At 37.3% G+C, this 27,594-nt stretch overlaps 2 protein-coding genes across 12 annotated transcripts in view; one reads left to right on the forward strand and one right to left on the reverse strand.

Annotated features, from left to right (window-relative positions):
• Window positions 1–2,085, forward strand: part of ITGB3BP (integrin subunit beta 3 binding protein) — a 70,992-nt gene extending 68,907 nt beyond the window's left edge. The window contains exon 11 of the mRNA XM_058693696.1: window positions 688–2,085. The gene's annotated coding sequence lies outside the window, so the exon portion shown is untranslated. The remainder of the gene's footprint in view (window positions 1–687) is intronic.
• Window positions 2,086–3,751: 1,666 nt separating this feature from the next.
• Window positions 3,752–27,594, reverse strand: part of ALG6 (ALG6 alpha-1,3-glucosyltransferase) — a 67,451-nt gene continuing 43,608 nt past the window's right edge. For 10 of the 11 annotated variants that reach the window (XM_058717145.1, XM_058717143.1, XM_058717147.1 and 7 more), the window contains 6 exons: window positions 27,418–27,503; window positions 25,224–25,356; window positions 21,248–21,318; window positions 12,667–12,735; window positions 12,339–12,537; window positions 3,752–4,950 (listed from right to left, as the gene is read on the reverse strand). In XM_058717145.1, the coding sequence (XP_058573128.1) occupies window positions 4,753–4,950; window positions 12,339–12,537; window positions 12,667–12,735; window positions 21,248–21,318; window positions 25,224–25,356; window positions 27,418–27,503 (756 nt within the window). In that variant the 3' untranslated portion in view covers window positions 3,752–4,752. The remainder of the gene's footprint in view (window positions 4,951–12,338; window positions 12,538–12,666; window positions 12,736–21,247; window positions 21,319–25,223; window positions 25,357–27,417; window positions 27,504–27,594) is intronic. The other variant, XM_058717148.1, reaches the window with a different exon arrangement.

Below are 27,594 nucleotides of genomic sequence, written 5' to 3' on the forward strand. Positions count from 1 at the left end.
GAGTTGGTTGTTAAGTTGGCAACCTACCTTCTTCTAGGACAAGAATATATGTGGACTCCCATGAATAGGGAAATATAGGGGACTACCATGCATTACTTCTTCATGGCTGCCGGTGTAAGCATGAATGGGGTATTTCAGGAATCAAAGGTCCACATGCCCTATGGGAAATGTGTCATCACTTGCCAATAGCTGCTCTTGTCAAAGACGTCCTCTCACACAAAGGTCCTAAGCCAAATGACAAGAACTTCTGCCACCACTAGGAGTCCCCAGAGGGACACTCGCTGAATAGGAATGTCAGTAAATACAGTCTCTTTTTTGGGGGGGCAGCTGTTGGAGGAAACACCTGCTGAAAGACCCTTAAGGCTTACAGACAAAAGGCATGTAGATTTTGGTGTTTTCAGCAAGTAGATCATGTAGGAGTTTCAGAAATCTCTCAGAAGTACCTCAGATAAATCTTCACATAAAGTGAAGAGTGTGATGTCTGAGTAATCATACTGACAATTATTTGTGAAGGTGAATGTTGCTTAGAAGATTCAAAAATAAGCAAATGAGAGATTGCCAATATCTAAACTAGGTACCAAATTACATGGTAAATGGGTGTTTAAATCATGTCTTAAGTAGTGTATGAGATGCATGTTAATTTGGAAACTAATTCTTGATTTAGCAATCATCTTTTATATCCTGCAGACATTTAGAAGAAATGCACTTACTATGGACACCAACTTCTTCTGCATCTGCCTGATCATATTTAAAGGAACAGAAGAAATGTTTGTAATTAATCTGCCCAGTAAATACCAGATCATAGCACTAGGCAGGTGTGTGTCTAGATAAAATTTCTTGCAGCTAATTTAAACTTTCTACACACAGCAGTAGATAATCTCAATGTAAATAATACATTTCTTCTTGACCCTTTAATGTAAGCCAACATGTAGAACAAGATCTTGACTTCAATTCTGTATCACATACACTTCTGTATACTTTTAGCATTTGTGGATAGACTTAGAACATTTATGAAAATGGCACCTTTGGTAAAACTGTATGTTTTAAAGCTCAGATTAAATCTAATGGTGAGTGGAATTAGGTACCACTTTCCCATTTAAAGCCCCAGATGTGTATTAATTAGATTTTTTACACTCATAGAATTTTTCAAGTTTATTGTATAGCCACTGTCTCGGGGACGGGTCTTTATTGTATTATAGTTATTCCTATGTTTGTGCAGAAAAACTATTTCAATGTTTAAACATTTTTATACCTCTTTTTATAGAATAGTGGAATGCATTTTTCAGTACATTTTAAAATATGAAGTTGTTCTTAAACTGAACTACACACTGTACTGAATTGAAAGGACCTTTCTTAGGGGTCAGGAATCACTTTGATTCCTTCCAAGTGATTTTGAAACATCATTTTAAATTTCTATTTTTCTGTGGTGTTATTTTGTATTATAATCATCTGTACTCTCATGAAACAAGGGGAAGAGGGTATCACAGGATGTGTTATAACTTGACAACACGGTTTTTTAAAACTTCTGTATTTTTCTTTGACCACTTCTGCAGGGGAAAAAATACTATTCCCTTGGTACTTGCCCTAAGTCTTGATAAAATTTGTGGAAGATACTACTGTATCATGAAAGAAAAATACTGTATGAAAATCTGAAACAAAATTTAACTTGTTTGAAAATAACTGATTTTCCATTTAGAGAAATTTCAGATTTACTTCTTAAAATGAAAATGGGTTTTAAGAACCATTAAATGACATAGATACTAAATAGTAACCCAATTAACTATTAAACCTAATTGCCTTCACTAATGACTTTATTGGTACTATTTAAATAAGACTTTTAAGATAATCTGCTAAATATTAAGAACAGTTTGTGATACAGTCCTTGTAATAGGATATTACTGAAAATATACCAAAAAAAATAATTTTTTGTGTTCTAGCACTGAAAACTAAGCTTAGGATGTAAAGCCAAAGCATATAAAGAAACTTACATTAGTCAGGAATTAAAGGGTTAAGAAGTAGTTTGGTTTCATATGTAATGCAAGTTATGTAGGTATGTGCTTAATGCTATTAAATCAGTTACTGTATGTTTGACCTCTTGATATACTAAGCTTTTGCCTTTCAGAACAGCTGGGTCTGCTAAGAATCATTTCCCAGTCCTCTTCATTGTAGATCAGATGACTCTCGCTTTATCACCCTTGGAGGCCACATGAAGGACAAAGCAGAAAGATCCACACACAAAACTAATGTTTATATGGGGGGGAGGGGGTGCGGCACGGAGGAAGGCGGGGGATACACTTGGCCCTGATCTTCCAATGAACATAACACAAGAGAGACCAATTGAGACTTGAAACCCCTGTGTTACTCCAACCATTATTTAGTTACATCCTATCCATCTTTTACTCTATTGAACAGAGAGGCTCCTTTGGCTGCCCTGACTTTTGTAAATGTTTCACTCACTTAGTTGTGGTTTATCATTTGGACAGAATGCTACATCTGGGATTTTTCTCCCCTCCTTAAGGCCTCAAAGGAAAATGGCTTCTGTATGCTTCATATTTGATACATGAACATACACCCTGTTCTCTTCATTTTAAGAAGCAAACCTAAGTTTACTGGCAACAGAGAAAACTGCATTTCTCAGAAAGGGCCCTTCCCTCTAAAATGAACTTGAAAATAACTTAGAAGCGTTCATTTTTTTGACAGATTAGTGAAGTGAGAAATCTTTAATATTTTTGCATTACCTAAATATCTTTATATTTAGATATCCCAGTAATCCTGTCACTGAAATACTTTAGAATTGTCTATGTCTGTGTTAATTCATCACTGGACATTTTTGGTATTTGGACATTTGTTAATTTTTTTAATGTTTATTTTTGAGAGAGAAAACAAAGCAGGGGAGGGGCACAGAGAGAGGAAGACACAGAATCTGAAGCAGGCTCCAGGCTCTGAGCTGTCAGCACAGAGCCCAACACAGGGCTTGAACCCACGAACCATGAGAAGTCAGACGCTTAACCAACTGAGCCATCCAGGTGCCATTTTTGGTATTTTGGAACCTAATCCAAGTTCAGAGTGGACTCTTCTTAAATTGGTTTCTAACAGATAGTTAAGACATACTTGACTTATAATTGCTACAAGTCTCCATAAAAGCTACAATGTTAACTCAATATGATTAGGTTAAATCATCTAGAAAATGTATATTTAAAGAATTTGCCCATAACATCCTTTGAATATGTACATATTCTATTTTATTAATATTTACATAATACTTTTCAAATGTTTCTCTGTTCCAGTTATTTAGAAGTTAGAACTTCCTCATCATTGATTTAAATCAACATCCTGTGTTAAACCTATGTATGCTATTCCAAAAAATAAAAAATAAAAAAAATAGGACTACACCAGCCAGCCAAGATGCTGACATTTGGGCACAGTGATTACAGATGGTGACCATGGACAGCAGTGTTCCTGCTGATTCGGCAGTGATTCAAGGCTGCTTTTCTGTGCTGACCTGCCCTTTGAGTCTTTATGCACATTTGCTTCGAAAAAGAAATACTTCCTGATTTTTGCTTTGTCTAAATCTATTTACTTCATCAGACTTAGAAGTACATACCTTCTTGTATCAGCCTGTGGCTGTCCATGTCTAGAACCAAATTTTCTTTGTGTATATGTGCTCATTGTTTTAAAATGTATCACCAGTCAATATACTTTAATGGCTATCTTATGAAAGAAATATATTCATTAAAAACACATGTTGATGTGAAAATAATTGTTTTATTCTTATCACAGAGAGTAAAGACAACACATCTAGACAACACATCTTTACATAAGAAACTATAACATCGATATGATACATTATTTTTACCAATTGAATATGATAGTAAAGATGAGCTTCTCCTAATATAGAATGATACATTATTAACAGAGCCAAGTCAATATGAAACATGATATGAATCAATGCTATGGAAGTGGTTATCCTGAACCACGTCACAACAACAATAAAAAGATCAGAAGGATGAAATCCTGCATAAGACCATTTAACTTAAACAGAATGATCCTGGAAGTTTAGAACTAGTGATCATGAGTAATTAAAAAGACATCACTCAAACCACTTAGATTTAAATTCAAGAAAATTCACTGTTAAATTGCATTTAAGTAAATCGGCATTTTGGAAAAAATAAGAACATGGTTTAACCTCTCTGCCTGTTAAAAAGAAATTCAAATTTGTACCATGTAATGAGGCATGTTCAAACTTCAAGCAGTTTAAATTGCCTTCTCACAGTCATTTAAAAGATTGTCACAAATTTAAACCCTGAGATAGATATCTAAAGAATGAAATACACATTACTTGTATTCCAAGGAAGGAAAATGAAATTTAAATACCAAAATTAGTAATTTCCTTTAAAAAGAAGGGTTAAATTCTCCCAGTAAGTTCACTGGATTTGCAGATTTTCTTTAAGACAACAACTTGTATATTTCCTGAGTAAATACTGGGATTAAGGGCATTTTCTCTTATTTTCCCACTTGGATAACTGAATATTATAAAACTACAGTATGTCTTGGCCACTCAATAGTTAGAAAATAAAAGCCTCCACTGGGCTTGGATCCCATATAGATTTATTCTGTATAGACAACAATGACTTTTCACCATCTTTTTCCTGTAATTCCATGATCCTCAAAATGATAATTTTATTTATACACAGCAAAAAGTTCAAAAACCGTTTAAGCACTGTTAATATTTTCACGTGTTTGCAGATGTACCTAGTTGATTTTCTTCTGATTTCTCCCACTTTTGGAATCCCACATGATTATAATGTTAAAGTAGACTAAGAAGAACAGGAAATGTAAGCAGGATACAAAACAAACCAATACAGAAAATAAGTCCGGTAATTTCTGAGGAGGATCCAGTGTGACAGTTATCAGTGTCAGAAGTACCATAGTGATGACTGAGATAAGAAACTACAAGGAGGGAAAAAACAAATTACTGAATAATATAAAAGATTAAATGTACTGGTAACATTTACTTATAGCTGTAAGTGAGCAGAACTGAAGGTGAAGGGTGGGACTCCAATCTCTTCTAATGGTGGATTTCTTCCTCCTAGGCTGCATGTTAGAATCATCAGTGGAGGGTTAAAAATCTCTATGACCAGGCCATACTTCAGACCAATTAAATCAGTTTCTAGGGTAGGCCTCAGGATTTAAAGGCTTCCAAGTGATTCCCATGTGTAGCCAAAGCCTGAGAATTCCTGTCATACTTAATACCACCCAAGTACTTAAAAGTTACCTGGAACAGACAATACTGCTAGTCAGGGTTAAATTCAGGCTACACTCCAGGGCCCTGAGTCCTTATAAAATATAAAGTTCTAAGCTAATCTAAGAACCCATCTATAAAAAACTCTTCCATGGCAAATAGTAATATTTCATGTTCATGCAACATTCAATGAGCTAATGCTGTAGTAAATCATGGTGGGGCATATGAAAGAAAATGTAATCTTCTGGCCTCAAAGAGTTTTCAATTTAATTAGGGAAATGCATGAACTAGTTAAAATCACAAGGTCACATTTTATTAAAGGCCAAAATGAGTAGTAAAAATACTGCATTTATTGTAATTGTGTAGCAGTCAGTTTTCTTGACACAGAAGCTGCTTAAGTAAATGTTCTATATTTCCACATTTACTTGCTTTCTAAGCAAGCACTGAGAAACCATTGCTGGTGACTTTCATGAAAAAGGTGGGACAAAAATGGAACCCTAAAAGATGTTTTAATGGCAGGATTTAACGACCTGAATAGAGTATGCAGTGCTCATTCCAGAGCTTAGGGATAGTAACCAAAAAAGACTCAGGTATAAACGGCTACAAATACCCTCCAAAGGGAAAATCCCCTGAGTCAATCTTAGTGTAAAGTGAAAATTTCTAACTTCTGAATTGAAATAATCAAATTTAAAGTTTCAAACTTAAGAAATACAGGGCTGGTTGAAATATCATGATACTATGATGCTGAATCAGTGTTAAGGGACATACTAAAATTCCTTCCATTTTAAACAAACTCTAGCTATTACCCCATTTGCTCCTATTTACAGCAAAGTTTCCCAAAGGAGTTGCCTATAACTTAATGCATCCAATTCTCCTCCCATTTCATTAGTAAATCCACACCAATTAGACTTTCACCTCAGTTGCTCCAATGAAACTGCCCTGATCAAGGATCCATAATGACTTCCACTGGTTATTTCTTATCACCTTATTTGATCTCTCAACAGCATCTGAAATAGCACATTACTCCCATCTTCCTGACACACTTCCTTCACTTGACTTCCATAACACCATACTCTCCTACTGTTAATCCTCCACCAGTTAATCCTTCTCAGACAACTATGATGGCTCCTTATGTCCCCTACCTCTATGTACTGTAGTATCCCAAGACTCAGTACTTAGTCATCTTCTATACTCACACCTTTTGTGAGCTCATCCAGCCTGGACCTCTCTCCCCTAAACTCCAGACTCATATTCAAATGGACATATAATAAGCATCTAAAAATATGCATACAAGCTATCCTTAGTAAGATTAACAGCTGACTTCTCATCAGAAAACATTGAGGCCACAAGGCAGTAAGATGGATGACATTCAAATTGCTGAAAGAAAAAGACAATTCCATTTCTAGCAAAAATACCCCTCAAAAACAGGAAAAACCCAACATAAAGCACAGTTGATAATTTGAAAACACTGAGATAATACAAGTATGTTCTCTAAATACATTGGAATTTTTAAAAATTTTTTAATGTTTGCTTATTTTTGAGAGACAGAGTAAGAGCAGGGGAGGGGCAAAGATATAGGATGACACAGAATCTGAAGCAGGCTCTAGGCTCTGACCTGTCAGCATGGAGCCCAATGCGGGGCTTGAACTCACGAACCGTGAGATCATGACCTGAGCCAAAGTCATTTGACCGACCGAGCCACCCAGGCACTCCATAAACACATTGGAATTAAATGAGAATACAAAAACAGGAAGAAATCTGGGAAATCCCCAAATATTTGGAAACTGAACAAGTTTCTAAGTAATTCATGAACCAAAGAAGAAATCACAATGGAAATGGACTATTTTTTTTTTTAATTTTTTTTTTTCCCAACGTTTTTTATTTATTTTTGGGACAGAGAGAGACAGAGCATGAACGGGGGAGGGGCAGAGAGAGAGGGAGACACAGAATCGGAAACAGGCTCCAGGCTCCGAGCCATCAGCCCAGAGCCTGACGCGGGGCTCGAACTCACGGACCGCGAGATCGTGACCTGGCTGAAGTCGGACGCTTAACCGACTGCGCCACCCAGGCGCCCCGGAAATGGACTGTATTTTTAACTCAACAGAAAAGCAAATGTCAAAATTTATGGAAAGCTGGCTTAATATGACATAGTAAAATTTACAGGTTTGAATGCCTTTATAAAAATGGAAGAAAATTTTTAAATCAATCACCTGAATTTGAAATTTAAGAAACTAGATAAAGAGTAAACCAAACCAAAGGCAGCATGAGAAAGAAGAAAATTAGAACCAAATCAATGAAATAGAAAACAGAACACCAGGGGTGCCTGGGTGGCTCAGTTGGTTAAAGTGTACAACTCTTGATTTTGGCTCAGGTCATGATCTTGCAGTTTGTGGGTTTGAGTCCCATGTCAGGCTCCATACTGACAGCTCAGGGCCTGGCGCCTACTTTGGATTCTGTGTCTCCCTCTCTCTCTGCCCCTCACCCCCGCCCCCCACCCCCACCCCCTGCTTGCACTCTTTCTCTTTCAAAAATAAATAAACGTTAAAAAAAATTTTTTTTTAAAGTCAAGTGTATCTGTATACAGTAGTAATGAACATTATAAAAACAAAATTAAGAAAACAATTCCATTTAGAAAAACATCATAAAGAATACTTAGAAATAAATTTAACATAAGTACATAAGACCCGTACACTGTTGAAGAAAATTACAGATTTTCTAAATTAATGGGAATGTATACTATGTTCATGGATTTGGAAGACTAAATCTTATTAAGATGGCAATATTCCACAAATTGATATACAGAATCAAAGTAATCCTTATCAAAATCTCAGCTGGGCTTTTGGAGAAATTGACAAGCTGATGCAAAAAGTGATATGGAACATAAAATAGCTAAAACAATCATGAGAAAAAACAAAGTTGGAGGGCTCACGTTCTGAATTTTTTTTTTTTTTAAATTTTTTTTTTTTTAACGTTTTATTTATTTTTGAGACAGAGAGAGACAGAGCATGAACGGGGGAGGGGCAGAGAGAGAGGGAGACAGAATCGGAAGCAGGCTCCCAGGTTCTGAGCCATCAGGCCAGAGCCCGATGCGGGGCTCGAACTCACGGACCGCGAGATCGTGACCTGAGCTGAAGTCGGCCGCTTAACCGACTGAGCCACCCAGGCGCCCCTCACGTTCTGAATTTTAAAACTAACTACAGAGCTATAGTAATGAAGACAGTGTAGTACTGGCATAATGATACACATATGTATCTGTGGAATAGGATTGATTTAGGATCAATTGATTTTTAGGATCCTTATATTTAGGATCAGTTGATTTTCTTTTTCTTTTTTTTTTTTATTATTTTTTAAACTTTTTAAATGTTTATTATTTTTGAGAGAAAGAGACAGAGAGCAAGCAGGCAAGGGGCAGAAAGAGAGGGAGACACAGAATCGGAAGCAGGCTCCAGGCTCTGAGCTGTCAGCACAGAGCCCGACGTGGGGCTTGAACTCACAGACTGCGAGATCATGACCTAAGCTGAAGTCAGCCACTTAACTGACTGAGCCACCCAGGCGCCCCATGGATCAGCTGATTTTCAACAAAGGTACCAACACAATTCATTGGTGCTGGAACAACTGAATAAAGTTGGACTCCTACCTCACAGCATATATGAAAATTAACTCAAAGAGAATCAGTGACCTAAAATTAAAACATTTCTTTTAAGATTTTTTTGTTAAGTAATCTCTACACCCAATGTGGAGCTCAAACTCACGACCCTGAGATCAAGAGTTACTCCTCTGGGAATGCAAGCTGGTGTAGTCACTCTGGAAAACAGTATGGAGGTCCCTCAAAAAACTAAAAATAGAACTACCCTACGACCCAGCAATTGCACTACTAGGCATTTATTGATAGGATACAGGTGTGCTGTTTCAAAGGGACACATGCACCCCCATGTTTATAGCAGCACTATCAACAATAGCCAAAGTATGGAAAGAGCCCAAATGTCCATCGATGGGTGAATGGATAAAGAAGATGTGGTATATATATAAATGGAGTATTACTCAGCAATCAAAAAGAATGAAACCTTGCCATTTGCAACTACGTGGATGGAACTGGAGGGTATTATGCTAAGCGAAATTAGTCACAGAAAGACAAATATCATATGACTTCACTCATATGAGGACTTTAAGAGACAAAACAGATGAACATAAGGGAAGGGAAACAAAAATAATATAAAAACAGGGAGGGGGACAAAAGCGTAAGAGACTCTTAAATATGGAGAACAAACAGAGGGTTACTGGAGGGGTTGTGGGACGGGGGATGGGCTAAATGGGTAAGGGGCATTAAGGAATCTACTCCTGAAATCACTGTTGCACTATATGCTAAATAATTTGGATGTAAATGTAAAAAAAAGAAAAGAAAAATGCAAATCTAAATGCATTAGGGTGATTAAAAAGACAGTAACGAGTGTCAGTGAGGATGTGGAGATACTGGAACCCTTATAACACTGCTGATGGGATTGTAAAATGGTATGCAAACCTTGGAAGACAACCTGACAGCTTCTCAAAATGTTGAACATAGAATAACTAGCAATTCTACTTCTAGGAATATCCTCAAGGTATCTGAAGACATATCACCACACAAAAACCTATACATGGATGTTCACAGCTATTATTCATAGTAACCAAAAGGTAGAAAGAGCCCACATATCCATCAACTGATGAATGGATAAAGAAATTGTGGTGTATCCATATAACTGAATAGTTTTTAGCCATAAAAAGTAATGAAGTACTGATACATGCTACAACATAGTTGAACCCTGAAAACATGCCCAGTGAAAGGAACCAGTCACAAAAGACCACATTTCATATGATTCCATTTATATGAAATATCCAGAATAGGCAAATCCATACACACAAAAGTAGTATGTCAAGGGTTGGGGAGAAGGGGCAGAAAGCAACTGCTAATGGGTACAGGGTTTATTTTTGGAGTGCTGAAATGTCCTAATACTAGATAGTGATAATGATTACACAACTCTGTGCATAATACTAAAAGATACTGAATTATACACCATAAAAAGGTGAATTTTGTGTTGAACTTCAATATAATTGCTATTAAACAAAATAAAGGTCCTCTAAATACACCCAGTTGCAATAGCCATAGGATAAAATTTCACGCTTTTGTGGATTTTTTTTAAACTTGTACTTTGCCATATAAAGATCTCCTAGAGAGCTAAGCCTGTCAAGTGATTTGTTTTGTTTTGTTTTGTTTTGTTTTGAACTAAAGAATAAACTGAAGTTGTGTTTGTAAAAAAAAATAATAATAAAAATGAAAATAGTTACACACTCCTCCAACTGAGCTAGCCAGGTGCCCCCTCAAGATGAAAATAAAACTCTCAAAAGAAAACATAAGGGTAAATCATGACCTTTACACAATGGTTTCTTAGATAAGACATCAAAAGCACAGGGGATCTGGCTGACTCAGTCAGTAGAGCATGCAACGCTTGAACCCAGGGTCGTGAGTTCAAACCCCAGGAGGGAAACAGAGCTTACTTTAAAAAAAAAAAAAATATATATATATATATATAACAACAACAAAAGACAAAGAAATAGACATATTGGACTTCATAAAAATAAAAAAAAAACTTTCATGCTGGAAACAATACCATTAACAAGTGAAGGAGGAACCTACAGATTATGAAAAAAATATTTGCAAGTCCTATCTAGTAAGGGACCTGTATCAAGAATGTATAAAGAACTCTTACAACTCAAAAATAAAAAGGCAACCCAATTAAAAATGGGCAAAGTATCTGAATAAGCATTTCTTCAAAGAAGATATACAAATGGCCAATAGGCAAATAAAAAGATGCTCAACATAATTAGTAACTAGGAAAATACAAATCAAAACCTCACTGAGACTTCACTCCCACCAGGACAGCTATAATAAAAAAGACAGTAACAAGTACCATCATGAATATGGAGAAATTAGAACCGGCATATATTGCTGGTGGGAATGTAAAATCATGTAGCACTTTGGCCAACAGTTTCTCAAAATGTTAAACACAGAACTACCACTCCTAAGGGTACATTCAAGGGAAATGAAAACAATATGCTGATAAATTTATACACAAACCTTCAGAGCAGCATTATTCACAACAGCCAAAAAGTAGGATCAACCTAATGCCCATCAACTGATGAATAAACAAAATGTGCTGTATCTATTAAAATGAAATATAGTATGGAAATAAAAAATAATGAAGTACTGATACATGCTACAACACAGATGAACCTCAAAAACGTTATGCTAAGTGAAAGTAGCCAGTCACAAAAGACTCTATTTCCTATGATTCCATGTTATGGACTGAACTATGTCCCGGCAAAATTCATGTTGCAGCCCCAACCCCAATGTGACTACATTTGGAATCACAAACTTTAGGAAGCTTAAATGAGGTCATAAGGGTGGGACCCTAATTTGATAGGACCAGTGTCCTTATAAGAAGAGGAAGAGAAAAAACATTTTTTTAAATAAATTTTTAAAAAATAATAAATAAAAAGAAGAGGAAGAAACACCAAAGTCTCTACACACCCACACAAAGAAGCAGCCCCATGAGGACACAGCAAGGTTGCCTATAACCCAGAAAGAGAGACCTCACCAGAAACCTTGATGAGGCACCTTGATTTTGGACTTCTAACCTCTAGAACTGTAAGAAAATAAATTTCTGTTGCGTCAGCCATCTGGTCTGTGGTATTTTGCTATGGCAGCCCTAGCAGAATAATACATTCCACTTATATGAAATGTCCAGATAGGCAAATATATAGGTAGAGAAAGTAGATTACTGGCTGTCCAAGGCTGGAGATTAGAGTGGAATGGAAAATGGCTGCTAATGGGAACAGGGTTCCTTTTTGGGGTAATAGTGTAAAATTAGGTTATGGTCATGGTTGTACAACTCTACGTACATACTTAAAACCAGTGAATTGCATACTTTAAATGGGTGGACTTTATGGGTGAATTTATGTGAGTTATATCTCAAAAAAGCTATAAAAGAAAAAAGGTATTACATTTTTTTTTTAAATAGTGCCATGCTAAGTACCATTCCTTAAAATCTGAACAACTTACCAAATATTGTATAATTCTGGAAAGAAATGTAAAACATGGAAGATATTTCCTAACAGAAAGGGAAAAGGATTTCAACTGAAGTTCTTCTTCAGAAGTCTTTTCAAATATTGAAAAGGAAGTTGCACAAGCTATAAAAAATGCGATCGTTGTCACAACTAAGGGCATTAGGAGTTCATCCTTCAGTAGAAGAGGTAGCATACTGTAAGGGAAAAACAGAAAAAACATCAAAAGAGAATTGCCAGTTCAAATCACATCACTCTGAAAAAAGTTTTAAATGAGTTTATAAGAAGTATACTGAAAATACTATATGAATATTGGTTTGACTCACCTAAATGTTGACACAAGTAAAAACCAGGTAGACATAAAAGGAATTTCACTTAAAACTAAGCAGACTGGTCTAAAATGATAAAGAAAAAAAAATATTTTAATCTGACAGAATTTCTATTCTTGTGAAAAATATAAATACATTTTATCTGTCTGATCTTCGGGGTAGCTAAACAAACAAACAAACAAATAAAAAACAGCCAGTAAGGTCTCCATATAGATCACTGATTCATTTTTTTTAATACCTATCAATCCAAACTAAGTGAGTCTAAACATAGAGAAGGTATCTACTCCTCATAATAACTGAAAAACTGCTTCTTTCAATATTCCATTAATGGAACATTTTTTTTCTAGCCTACAAACAGCAGCTTAAAGAAAGGATCTGATAAACAGATCCAAACATTCAGAGATAGTTTTTTTGTGTTTCATCCTACTTGGGAAATAAATCAATTTCCAGTATAGTGGTATTCAAACTTCTTTTGTATGATCCTCCATGATACATATTACTAATATAAGTTAAAAATTAAAGTTGTAACAGACAAGATCATCTTCTGCCACTGAAGCAAGAACAACAGAGATAAAACTTACAAGAGGAAACAAGCTGATAATGGTAGAATAAAAGAAAAGAGGGGAAAAAAAGTAAGAAGCAACTACAGGAAAAGAACAATAGTATAGGAAGAGGAAGCATAATGCCAATAAAAGGAACTTTATTATAGAGTTTAGGATTATGGGTCCCAACTCTGTGACCTTACCACCCACCCTGGTCTCATTACCTTCTGGATTCTACTGTGGCAATGTTCAAGTAGAAGAGGACCTGAGTCTTAGTCCCATCTCTGCCACTTATTACTGTATGACTTTGAACAAATGATTAATTTTGCCTTTTTTTCTTATGTATAAATGGAAATAATAATACTTGTATTGTTAAGTAGTTGAAAGAACTCTTTTACTAGTATTACCTAATTTTTTAACATGATTATTTCTGTGTTTCTAACGTTTACTACTGATTGTGGTACATTACTTGTGTACAATACTTGTTGTTATAGTTGTTTTGGGTCTCCTTATTTTAGAAGCTTTGAGCATTCTCCTTTTTAGAAGGATGACTTTCCCCCATATCAACTAGCATATGAGATGTAAAGTGTGGGGTTACAAACCAATTGAAAACTACTGCACTAAAAGAAAATACTAGAACTTTCAGTTTCACTGCTTGATGCTTTTTAAATCAGAATGTATTTATGTTAAAAATATACACATAGTAGGTGCTCAATAAACATTATTTCTCTTTCTGGGTCAAAACTCCCATTTATTCATTCAATATTCACTTACTGAATATAAGCATTTGTGGAAAACTCATTACGTATAAGCACTACTCTGAAAGGAATACAAAGAGGAATATAACTCAGCCCTTGACCTCAAGGTACTTAATATTTATAATCAAGTACCAAAATCCTCTGCATCCTCAGCCTCTTTGAATCTTTCCCTTTATCGCCTTGTTCAAAACAAACCTTGGCTCCCTCCCGCTGAGGAAAATGCTGTCCCTCTGCCCTCTCAACTGTGCCTGTTTTGTTGTTTCCACAGCCTTCAAACAAATGGACCCAGAGGGAGATAGCATCCTTGGTCTTTATCACTTCTTCCACACCAGTTCTCCCTCTCTCGGCCCGACCAGTCTCCACCTTTGAATCTCATGTCATCGGGCTTCATCCCTATTAGTCCTCATCTTTGTTACCATCCACCAACCACAAGGTCACTTCCCTCATTACTCAATCATTTCAACTCCTTACTGTCACTCTCTACAACCCTACTCATCTTAATTCCTGGCAATTTTTACATAGACATAAGTGATCTTCCAACATCCTGACTTCTCATTTGCTGGAGCTCCTCTCTTCTGGTGATCACATCTTCATCCCTACACCTTAGGGTCATACTCAGGACTGCAAACCCTCCATAATCACAACCCATCAACTGCATCCTGACCACTATCTCCTACATTTTCAGCACTCCAAACAATCTTTTATCCCATCAAGACTTTCAATCCATTATTCCTACCACCTTTTCACTTTGCCTCACTCCTTTGAAGTCTTTCCCCCTTCTTAACCAAGCAGTTTAAATTCTAAGGTCAATCATTATAATACCGCCCTGCATTCACTCGTAAGCCCCGAGCAAGCCCATTATCCTCACTAGACAAAACCATAAACCTGGAAAGACCCAACTCTCCACTTGTACTTATTCCAACCATAGTGAGGAACTGCTCTTGAGAAAAACATTTACCCACACTATTTTCACTTTAAATATATGATCATGATATTCGAGTGTGTCCAACACCTACTATGTATTTCTCTAGTCTGTTCACATTCTGTGTCTCCTTAGAATAATTCACACCTTCTCTCTCCTCATAATCCCCAAAGCTCCAACACATTCTTGCCCAATGGCCTTGCCTTCCACTTCACTGAGAAAACTGAAGCAATTAAAAGAACTTTCACAGATGCCACCATCACATCTACTCTCTCCCCAGCATCTGTACCTATCTACCCTATTCCCTCTATTTATTAAAATGAAAACTCATGCATCTGTCCAATGCCAGTTCCATTTGTGCTCTAGGTCCTATCCCACCTCCCTTTCCAAGGAATTTGCTCCAACAACTCCTACCTCCCTCCTCTATCATTAATGTTCCCTCTCTACTGACCATTCCCACACCATGATTTCTCCTATCTTAAAACAAACGGGTACATGAGTGGCTCAGTCAGTTGAGCATCTGACTCTTGTGAGATCAGGTCATGATCTCGCAGTTTGTGGGTTCGAGCCCTGAATTGGGCTTTGTGCTGACAGTGCAGCGCCTGCTTGGGATTCTCTCTCTCCCTCCCTCTCTCTGCCCCTCCCCCATTCACTCTGTCTCTCTCACAAAAATAAACATTTAAAAAAAAAAAACCTCACTTGACTCTACTTTCTCTAACAGCTGTTGCTCTTATTTTTTCTCCCCTTTTCAGCAAAACTCACCTAAAGAACCCATCTCATACCATATACAAAAATTAATTCAAAATGGATCAAAAATCTAAATATAAGATCTAAATTCATAAAATTCTTAGAAATAACATGAGACTAACTCTTTTTTTTTTTTTTTTTTCAACGTTTTTAATTTATTTTTGGGACAGAGAGAGACAGAGCATGAACGGGGGAGGGGCAGAGACAGAGGGAGACACAGAAGCGGAAACAGGCTCCAGGCTCTGAGCCATCAGCCCAGAGCCTGACGCGGGGCTCGAACTCACGGACCGCGAGATCGTGACCTGGCTGAAGTCGGACGCTTAACCGACTGCGCCACCCAGGCGCCCTGAGACTAACTCTTTATTATGTTGGATTTGGCAATAGTTTGTTAGATCTGACACCAAAGCCTAAGCAACAAAAGAAATAATAGATAAATTGAACTTCATCAAAATAGAAAACTTTTAAAAGATTTTAAAACTTTAAAAAAAATGCTCAAAAGCACTAGTTATTAGGGAAATGCAAATCAGAACCACAATGAAATACCACTTCATACAACTAGGATGGGGAAAAAAAAAAGGAAAACAACAAGAGCTGGAAAGGATGTAGAGAAACTGGAAACCTCATACATTACATTACTGGTAGGAATGCAAAATGGTATAGCTGTTGTGGAAAAGTTTCATGGTTCCTCAGTCAGTTGAATATAGAATTACTATATGACCCAGAAATCTCACTTCTGGGTATAGACTCAAGAGTACTGGGGCACCTGGGTGGGTCAGTCAGTTAAGCATCCAACTCTTGATTTCCACTCAGGTTATGATCTCATGGTTCCTGGGACTGAGCCCTGCATCAGGCTCTCTGTGCTGACAACAAAGAGCTTACTTGGGATTCTCTCTCCCCCTCTCTCTGCCCCACCCCTCCTGTGCGCACATGCTCTCTCTCTCTCTCTGCCAAAATAAATAAACTTGAAAAAAAAAAAAAGAGTACTAAAAACAAATGTTCAAACGAATATGCAAGAATGTTCATAGTGGCACTACTCACAATAACCAAAAGGTGAAAACTCAAACGTTCACCAATTGATGCATGGATGAACAAAATGTCGTAAATCCATACGATGCAGTATTATTCAGGCATAAAAATGAGTATTGATACCTGCTACAACATGGATTAACCTTGAAAATATTACATAAAAGAAATCAGGCACAAAAAGCCACATATTGTATGATTCAAATTATATGAAATATACAAAATATATAGTAATATTTTAATTTTTTGAGGAACTTCTACAGTGTTTTCCATGGTGGCTATACCAATTTACATTCCCAACAAGAATGTAGAGTTCCCTTTCCTCCACATCCTTACCAGCACTTGTTCTCTCTTGTCTGTTTGATAAGAACCATTCTGACATGTGTGAAGTGATATCTCATTATGGTTTTGATTTGCATTTTCCAGATGATTAGTGATGTTGAACACCTTTTCATGTACCTGTTGTATATCTTCTTTGGGAAAGTATCTATTAAGGTCCTTTGACCATTTTCAATAAAATTGTTTTTTTTTTTACTAATGAGTTGTATGAATTCCTTATATATTTTGGGTGTTAATTCCTGATCAGGTATATGGTTTGCAAATATGTTCTCCCATTCCACAGACTGCCTTTTCATTTTGTTACTCATTTCCTTTGTTATACAGAAGCTTCTTAGTTTGATGTCATCCCGCTTATTTATTTTTGCTTTTGTTCTTTGTGTTTTTGGTGTCTTATCCAAAAGATCATGCCAAGACCAATGTCAAGGAGCTTTTTCTTTTAGGAGTTTTATGGTTTCAGGTCTTGCATTTAAGTCTTTTTTTATTATTGGGGGCAGGGGGCAGAGGGAGAGAAAATCTCAAGCAGACACCACACTCAGCATGGAGACCAACACAGGGCTCTATCCCATGATCCTGGAATCATGACCTGAGCCTAAATCAAGAGTCAGATGCTCAACCGACTGAGCCATCCAGGCATCCCACATTTAAGTCTCTACTCCATTTCAAGTTAATTTTTGCGAATGGTGTAAGATAGGTGACCCATGACCTTAAATATCTTCTTTAGTCAGCTTCCAGGATATCAACCTTGTGGTTTTTCATCCTACATCACTAACCATTCCTATTTGCCTCTTCTCCTAAGACCTCTTAACATTGTGTGGCCCAGGACTCAGTCCCTGGTTCTTGTCTCTATATATACTCGCTCCTTTGATTATGTCATCCAGTCTCATGACTTGGTCCTCTCTACTGACAAACTACTAAATTTCTATCTTTAGCTCAAACCCCTCTCATATATCCAACCTAGACTTAAATCTAAATGCTAACCCAATATCTCTGTTTCAATATCCAAAGATCTGTCCAACACTGAACTTGGTCTCACCAGGTGTACACCTAGCCTGATCCTGTTTCTTTTTTTTTTTTTTTTTTTTTTTTATTTATTTATTTTTGGGACAGAGAGAGACAGAGCATGAACGGGGGAGGGGCACAGAGAGAGGGAGACACAGAATCGGAAACAGGCTCCAGGCTCCGAGCCATCAGCCCAGAGCCCGACGCGGGGCTCGAACTCACGGACCGCGAGATCGTGACCTGGCTGAAGTCGGATGCTTAACCGACTGCACCACCCAGGCGCCCCCTGATCCTGTTTCAATGGCATTCTTCCCGACTTCAGTCAATCACTATTCTATCCTTCTAGTTCCAAGCCAAAACCCATTGACACACCTTTGATTTTTCTTTTTCTCTTACATGCTACATACAAATCATCAGAAACCCTTCTGGCTCTATTTATATATTCACAATGGCCACTTCTCACTTCTTCCACTATTACTACCTTGATCCCAATCACCACCACCTCTCACCTGGATTATGGTAACAGCCTTCTAAGTGGTTTCTGTGTTTTCTTGCTCCATATAATCTATTCTCGACCTGTAGCCAGAATGCTTTTATTTTTTTTTTTTTAACTTCATTGAGGTATAATTGATACACAAAGAATCGCACATATTTATTTAATGTGTATAATTTGACAAGCAGAGTGGATCCTTTTAAAACATCAAGTCAGGGGTGCCTGGATGGCTCAGTCAGTTAAGCATCCGATTTTGGCTCAGGTCAAGATCTCGCGATGTGTGAGTTCGAGCCCCGCATCAGGCTCTGTGCTGACAGCTCAGAGCCTGGAGCCTGCTTCAGACTCTGTGTCTCCCTCTCTCTCTCTGCCCCTCCCCTGCTCTCATTCTGTCTCTCTTTCAAAAATAAATAAACATTAAAAAATATTTTAAAAATAAAACATCGTCAGATCATGCTTATTCCCCAACACCCTTCCAAGGCTCCCCACTTCCTTTAGAATAAAAGCCAAAGTTCCTAATGTGGCCTACAAGGTCCTATAGAATTTATACCTCTGTTACCTCTTTAACTTCACCTTCTATTACCCCCTACCTTGACCACCCCATTCTGGCCACATTGGCCATTCTGTTGTTCACTAAACATACCAGGCATACTCCCATCTTAGGACCTTCACACAGGCTGTTCTCTTCATCTAGAATGTTATTATCCCAAATATCCACACAGCTAATTTCCTCATCATCTCCAGTCCCCTCAAATATCTCCTCAATGAGGCTTACCCATCTGTATTGAGATTACAACCTGTACTTCTCCTGTAACCCCACCTCCAATACTCCCAACTTCCCTTATCCTGTTTTATTTCTCCCTCATGGCCTTTATTACCTTCTCACACACTGTTTAATTTCTTATTTTTATTTATTAGTGTCTGTCCTTGAGAATAAAAGCTAAGAACGTAGGAATTTTTGTCTGTTTTGTTCATGGATACATACCAAGTGTGCAGAACAGTACCTGACAACCAGTAGGCACTCACTGAACATTTATTGAATGATATATTTGTTTAGCGATAGATTAGCTAGGACCAGGTCAAGAAAAACTTTCAATGCTAACTTTAAAATATTTTATCAAAATTATATTAAAGCCACGCACTGTTATAAGTGACATAAGTACAGTTGTAGAGCAGGAACTCCAAGCAATTCAGGGCCCGGGGCGCCTGGGTGGCTTAGTCGGTTGAGCGTCCGACTTCAGCTCAGGTCATGATCTCACAGTCTGTGAGTTCGAGCCCCGCATCAGGCTCTGTGCTGACAGCTCAGAGCCTGAGACTGCTTCGGACTCTGTGTCTCCCTCTCTCTCTGCCCCTCCCCCACTCATGCTCGCTCTCTCTCTCTCTCTCTCTCTCTCTCCCCCTCTCAAAAATAAATGTTAAAAAAAAAATTTTTTTTTTTTAATTAAAAAAAAAAAAGAAATTCAGGGCCCAAGAGCTACTATGTATGGTCAGATTACAGATCACTGAATGGGCTGCCTTTGTATGGGGGAGAAATTCTGGGGAATTTGAAAGCAAACCTTTCCATAGTTCCATCACCTGGCACCAGGAATTTGTGGAGGGTCAGCCAAGCCTCACTTAATAGTGGTAGGAACTAACTCAGGTTTAGACTTTGGAGGATGAAACTAAACTGTCCTCCTAGTCTGCAATGATGTGAGACAGTTTTGTTTCAAGCAAAGAAGCCTTCCACATAGGCCAGCCCAGCTCAGAGCAAGCTCTGCACTGAGATCTTAGTCCAAAGCTCCACCTAACAAAAGCAATACTTTTTCCATTTGTCATTGGTTATTCTGTCCATGGCTCTTCCACAGGAACCTAACGAACACAGGATAAGGCATGGAAGAGTCACAGGCTAGGATTGATCTAGGGCAGGATTCAAGTATTCCAATGTGTTCTGGGTAAACACTATTTTAATGTTGGGATAATATACCTCCACTGTCACCCAATACCTATGATGAACTATGATGACCAGGAAAAAATTTTAATGCTCTTAAGACAAAGCAGTCTGATTAAGAATGGCCAATCATGGGCGCCTGGGTGGCGCAGTCGGTTGGGCGTCCGACTTCAGCCAGGTCACGATCTCGCGGTCCGTGAGTTCGAGCCCCGCGTCAGGCTCTGGGCTGATGGCTCAGAGCCTGGAGCCTGTTTCCGATTCTGTGTCTCCCTCTCTCTCTGCCCCTCCCCCGTTCATGCTCTGTCTCTCTCTGTCCCAAAAATAAATAAATGTTGAAAAAAAAAATTTTTTTTTAAATAAAAAAAAAGAATGGCCAATCGTGTCTAAACAAAGATTTTGACAAAAGAAACTGAACGGAGCCAACATATGAAAGCCCCTCAAGAGGTGAAAGAACAGAGAACAAAGCTACTGAATAGATGTGGAAATGAATGAAATGAAAAAGGCAAAGATGATAAAACAGCCTCCAATCTGAGGAAAAGCTCTTTAGAAGACATATTTTTATTAGCATATAAAAAATATATATGAAGAAACAGACAGAAATAAGTGTGTTAGTAATAATTGTATGAAGCCTTTTCAATTTAAAATATTATATTTTATAAAGAAGTAAAATTGTAAGAAATCATTCTGGAAAAATACAATGTTATGAATAATTTTATCCAACTACATAACATTTGTCACTTAGGTGATTATATTAGGTAACAAATTTATGTATATATTATAAACATATAATAATAAATAAATAAAACACATACTTGAAACATTTTTACTTACAATGATACCAAGAGAATGGACTTTTCATGTACTTGGAAAGAAAATAAAAAGAATGATAGTGCACAGCTAACCTTTAAGGAAAAAGGGGGAAGAATGAGATATAACAGCTTGTCAATCATAACAGCAGTTTAAATATGAATCTAAATAAAGTCATTTTAAGTAAAATTTTAAAGCTTAATGTAGCTTCTATCTAGAAAGAAAATACCCACACAACACTAATATGCATAATTTTATTCAAATTTAGTAAAACATTTATTAAAAAAACAATCATTATATAGCTATACTTAGCCATCAAAAACAAGTTCATTCAGACTCAGTTATGAATAAAACTACTATATACTTCAGACACAACAATCATACCTTCATCCTCCCTTGGAATCTCTAACAATTAAATTAAATTAAATTAAATTAATTAAAAAGCATTGAAGGAAGGACAAGAAGTTCAAAATCTAAAACTAGCAAGACAAATCTATTTTAGTGTTTTTAAAATGTACATTTCAATAAAATATATTGAATATTTTATAAAGTAATCATTTGTTATTTGGGGTTTTAAATCAGAATTATTTAGATCTATTTTCAGAAGGTTATGATCTGCATATTGGACATCTATCTACACAAATCCAACCCAGAGCAAATCCTATTTACACCACCTTCTAAATACATTATCTACCTACTTCTTTCCACTGCCCTCTGCTGATGGTGGCACAGGAGTGGTCTAAGCCACACTCATCTTTCTCTTGGACTCCTGCCACAGCCTCCTAATTGGTAACTACACTCTTGCCTCCTACAGTCCACTGTGCACTCAGCCACCACACCAGATCATGTAAATTTCCCTATTTAAGGTCCTCAGGTAGCTTCCCATGAACACTAAGAATGAAATCCAAACTCCTATATGGGTCCTGCCTTCCTGTTCCAGCCTATTTCTTACTGCCTCCCTCACTCACTTCATACCAGCCATTTCATACCTGTCTATGTGCCAAATATGCCAATGTGTTCATGCTTTAAAGAAAAACATTTTATCAAGTCAGAGCACAGATCTTGTGAATGGCTCCTTCTGGCCATTCAGTTCTAGGCTCAAATGTCACTTACCTCAATCTAACCAAATCCATCAGCACTCTTTTCGCCTAATGCTATTTTCTTAATAACCCTAATCACTCCCAGATATTTCCTGGTTAACAGATCGATTTTGTTGCTTATCCTTTCCTGCCACTAGCATGAAAAACCCCAATTAAGAGAACAGGGAGGTTACCTGCCATTCACTTACACACCAGTACCTAGAAAAGGACCTCCTCGCACATTAGAGGGCATTCGAAAAATACTACTTGAATAAATTAAAGACAATCACTTTGCTGCTATAGATATATTAGTGTTCACACTATCAATTACCTCAATTACAGACTTATGTTGAGAAATAATTCAATCTTTACTGAAAGGAATACACTTGAAAATAATTATAATGGGATATGATTTCAAAGTTCTCAGAAGTAATCAGTAAAAATTCAAAACATCAACACAAATAAAATTACAGAAGTCATTAATATAAATCTTTTTTAGTTTTTTAAACATAGTGGCTTGTATTAAAACATAGCAAACAGCGGCACCTGGGTAGATCAGTCGGTTAAGCATTCGACTCCCGATTTAGGCTCAGGTCATGATCTCACGGTTCGTGAGCTTGAGCCCCGCATCAGGCTCTGAGCTGACAGTGCAGAGCCTGTCAGAATCCCAAGTGGATTGTCTCTCTCCCCCTCCCCCAATCATGTTTTCTCCCTCCCTCCCTCTCTCTCTCTCTCAAAATAAATAAATAAACTTAAAAAAATAGCAAACAGAAATAGGAAAATAAGAAAAATTAGGAAATAGGAATTAGGAAAATAAAAAATTAGGAAAATACAGGAAAATATGTTTTTCCTGGCTTATAATCCTAAAAGTAATTACCTCTAACACTGCTACGGTTACTTAAGTTCTGAAATTTCATTTGCTTATCTGTGAAATCTACCTTTATTAGTATGTTATTTCTTAGAAAAATAGTATAATCTCATGTAAGCCTGCAAATATTTCAAGTTAAGCCTACTGAAGACATCAGAGCATTACTAACCAGATTCCTTCTGTTCTAAAAATCCTATAGAATATTAACTGTCGATGACTTACAATGCTGAGTTCACTCTCAGAATGAAACAAGAGAAGCTGTCAATGAAACGGTAATAAAAAAGCAAAGAGGAAATGAAACCATCCTTTTCACACTGTGGTACTCATACATACTTTTGCAGTATTTACCGTTATGTTCTGGCTTGTTTTCAAAATGCAATGTAAATAAGTGGCAGTCCCCAAACTGAAACCATAATTTCTAAAGTGTTGTCTCCTTTTAAGTCCACTAAGACTTTTGTTTTCATAACCTAAATTTTCTTGGTATTTTAAAAAGATATTTTTAAAATGTCATTTTATAGGGGTGCCTGGGTAGCTCAGTCAGTTAAGTGTCCGACTTTGGCTCAGGTCATGATCTCAGTTGGTGAGACTGAGTCCAGTGACAGGCTCTGCACTGACAGTGCAGAACCTGCTTGGGACTTTCTCCCTCTCTCTCTGCCCCGCCCCTGCTCATGCTGTCTCTCTCCCTCTCTCTCTCTCTCTCTCTCTCTCTCTCTCTCTCAATATCAATAAATAAACTTTAAAAAATAGTAAATAAATAAAATGTCATTTCATTGATCAAGGCACAAAGGAACAAAATTTTAGACACTACAGAAATACAGCCAAGGAGGATATTGTGAACCTATTCAGAGACATCCTAAGTTGTAGGAAATATAACCAATTCATCCTCAAACTAACACAAGTCACCTTCCTAAAACAGATATCTGTCCACTCTCCTCAAAGATGTCTTTTGGCTCCTCTGGCACACAAATCAAACTCCAGCTTTTTGAATCCAACATTCAAAGTCTTACCCAGTTTGATCCTTTTTGACTCTTATCTCTCACTATACCCTCTCCTAACCTCAACACACACACACACCTTTCATTGTTTAATAACCATTATTACCATCCCCTATCCTTTCCCGCCTCTGTATCTGCAAGCTCTTCCTCCTGCCTTGCATTCTCTTCTGCTATATAACCCCCTCCTATTTCAAATCTTGCCCAGCTTTCAAAATTTGGCTCCAATCCGGGGCGCCTGGGTGGCGCAGTCGGTTAAGCGTCCGACTTCAGCCAGGTCACGATCTCGCGGTCCGTGAGTTCGAGCCCCGCGTCAGGCTCTGGGCTGATGGCTCAGAGCCTGGAGCCTGTTTCCGATTCTGTGTCTCCCTCTCTCTCTGCCCCTCCCCCATTCATGCTCTGTCTCTCTCTGTCCCAAAAATAAATTAAAAAAAAAAAAAAAAACGTTGAAAAAAAAAATTTTTTTTTAAAAAAAAAAATTTGGCTCCAATCCCACTTATTCTAAGAAGCTGTCTAAAATCTGCCCCCAGGGGCATGTGAATGGCTCAGTCAGTTAAGCATCCAACTCTTGGTTTCGACTCAGGTCGTGATCTCAGTTTGTGAGAGCAAGCCCCGTATTGGGCTCTGAGCTGACAGCACAGAGCCTGCTTGGGATATTCTCTCTCTCTTTCTCACTCAAAATAAATAAATAAACTTAAAAAAATTTTTTCTTAATCTGACCCCAAAGTAGTATCTCCCTTTCCCACACTATTACAACACTAAATGTGTAATAGACCTTAATACCATCTGCTTTATAGTATAATTATTTAAACATGTCTGTCACCACTCTTTTCTTCTTTGTATTCTCTCACTGACTAATACAAAGCAGAAGTTAAATAATTGTTGAGTTAAACTGAAAGATTCTGATTATTCAGCCTAGCACCTAAGTATGTTAGACACTCAATACATGCTCACCAAATAAATGAATGTATTATTTCTCAGTCCAGTAAGTCCCATTCAGAGCAAGAATATAATTACCAGTTGCAGCAAGAATTAAGTATTTAAAGTAATAAGAAACTTACCAGAGTAAATCTGAATCCTTTGGAAGAGGGCTGAAGTGTTAATTTTACACATGCAGGAAGCAGGCTCAAAAATGTAAAACAAAAGCTAAAAAAACGAATAAAAATAAAACATTTGTTTTCTTGGTAGCAGTATCTAAAACAAGGAAATATTTTTTTAGTATAAGGATCACATTACTTACCAACTTAGGTTGATTTAAAATTAAAGTTATATTTTATTTATTAAAATTAAAAAATTTTTTAATGTGTATTTTATTTTTAGACAGAGAGAGACTGAGCATGAGTGGGGGCAGGGCAGAGAGGGAGAGAGACACAGAATCAGAAGCAGGCTCCAGGCTCTGAGCTGTCAGCACAGAGCCCAATGCGGGGCTCGAGCTCATCAACCACGAGATCATGACCTGAGCTGAAGTTGGACACAACCGACTAAGCCACCCAGGCACTCCTATTTTTATTTATTAAAATTTAAATTTAAAACCAAATAACATTTAAATAAAATCCATGCACTGAAATATTTACCCACTTTAATATATACATGATTACATAATACAGAGAACAACATTACAATATGTATGTTATTTATAGAAAAGAATCAAAAAACAGATAACTAAAAGTCAATTATCAAACACTCAAAATTAAGAAAACACAACCAGGTATAAAAGGGACAATATATAATACAAACAATCATAACATTTACTCGCAAGAGAATCTCTCTGGCCCTCTTCTCACAAAAGTTAATTACCTGATTTTCAAGCCCATGATAAATCAGAAAGAACAAGTTAGAAAGGGAGTGGGCCACTGCTAGAGCCTCACCTACTAATGGCTGATGAGCAAGGAGGGAAAGGAACTCAAAAGGTAGAGCCATCTGGAGCCATTAAGTACCATGGCAAATGGCTTTTGCAAGCCCTGAAGACGAGTATTACAACACAATACAATAATTGATTTTCCCACCATTGGTGGCTTTGTGGCGTTGTTAACCCGGATTAGCTGAACCACAGTTCCCTGAATTCTCTCTCTAGTATGCTTCCTCCTACAGTGGGCTACACAGGATATTCTCAAAAGAACTAGAGGACAGAGGGAGGCAGCACCCATTCTGTAGCATGCACACATACACATTCTCCCAGTTATTCAAACACTAATCCTGGTGTTGCTGGGAAGAGATTTTTGCAGATGTAATCAAAGTCCCTATTCAGCTGATTTTTAACTTAATCAAAATTAAGATTCTTGAACAGCCTGACTTAATCAGTTGGAAGACTTTTACTTGTGTTTTTAATGTTTATTTATTTTGAGAAGGAGAGAGAGAGAATCCCAAGCAGACTCCACACATGGGGCTTGATCTCACAACCGTGACATCACAAACTGAGCCAAAATCAAGAGTCAGATGCTTAACCAACTGAGCCACCCAGGTGCCCCTAGAAGACTTTTAAAAGAGGGCTTACGCCTGGGGGCACTTGGTGGCTCAGTTAAACAACAGACTTCAGCTCAGGCCATGATCTCACGGTTCGTGGGTTCAAGCCCCACACTAGGCTCTGTACTGACAGCTCAGAGCCTGGAGCCTCCCTCTGTCTCTCTGCCCCTCCCCTGCTTGTGCGCTCTCTTTCAAAAATAAATAAATTAACATTTTTTATTAATGTTAATTAATGTTAATTACTGTTAATTTAAAATGTTGATTAAATTAATGCTAATTTAAAAAAATTAAAAAGAAAAGAGGGCTTGGGGCTTCCCAAAACTCAGATTCCAAAGAGCAACTGGATTTGAATTGCTTTTCCTTCCCCTTTAGATACTCCTTCCCGAATGCCTGCCTTGTGGACTTCCACGCTCTTCAGTCAGACCCCGCAACTGTATAAACCAAAGCCTTGTAATAAATTCACATGCACCCACACACCTCCTACTGATTCTTCTCTGGTTGAACCCAGATTGATATACACCACTGAAAATCATGACTCTTCAAGACAGTGTTTAATCCTATTTAGTAGACTTTGTTTAAGGGGGAGGGAAGTAGGTAACAATCCAGAAAGATTATCACATAAAATATTACAAATAAAAGTTTCGTTGTGTAGAGCGATAGGTTTATGTTACATGGAAAATTCACTAATGAAAAACATCTCATTCCCTAATGATGTCAGATAAATGAGTTATTATCATAACACTTTTAGAGAGAAGCTTATATAACATTATATACAAACTTTGTATCTCTTACCTGATTATTATCTGGAAGTGGTGTGGCAAAATTTCCTTGATCTTCAGAAAGATACTGAAGCTGCACCAAATATTGGCTACTTTATCCTGAAAAGAGATTTGTTAAATTTTACATTCTGAGGGGTGCCTGGGTAGCTCAGTTGGTTAAGCATCCGACTTCAGCTCAGGTCATGATCTC

This window comes from Neofelis nebulosa, chromosome 2 (assembly GCF_028018385.1).
Source record: "Neofelis nebulosa isolate mNeoNeb1 chromosome 2, mNeoNeb1.pri, whole genome shotgun sequence".
NCBI lineage: Eukaryota > Metazoa > Chordata > Mammalia > Carnivora > Felidae > Neofelis > Neofelis nebulosa.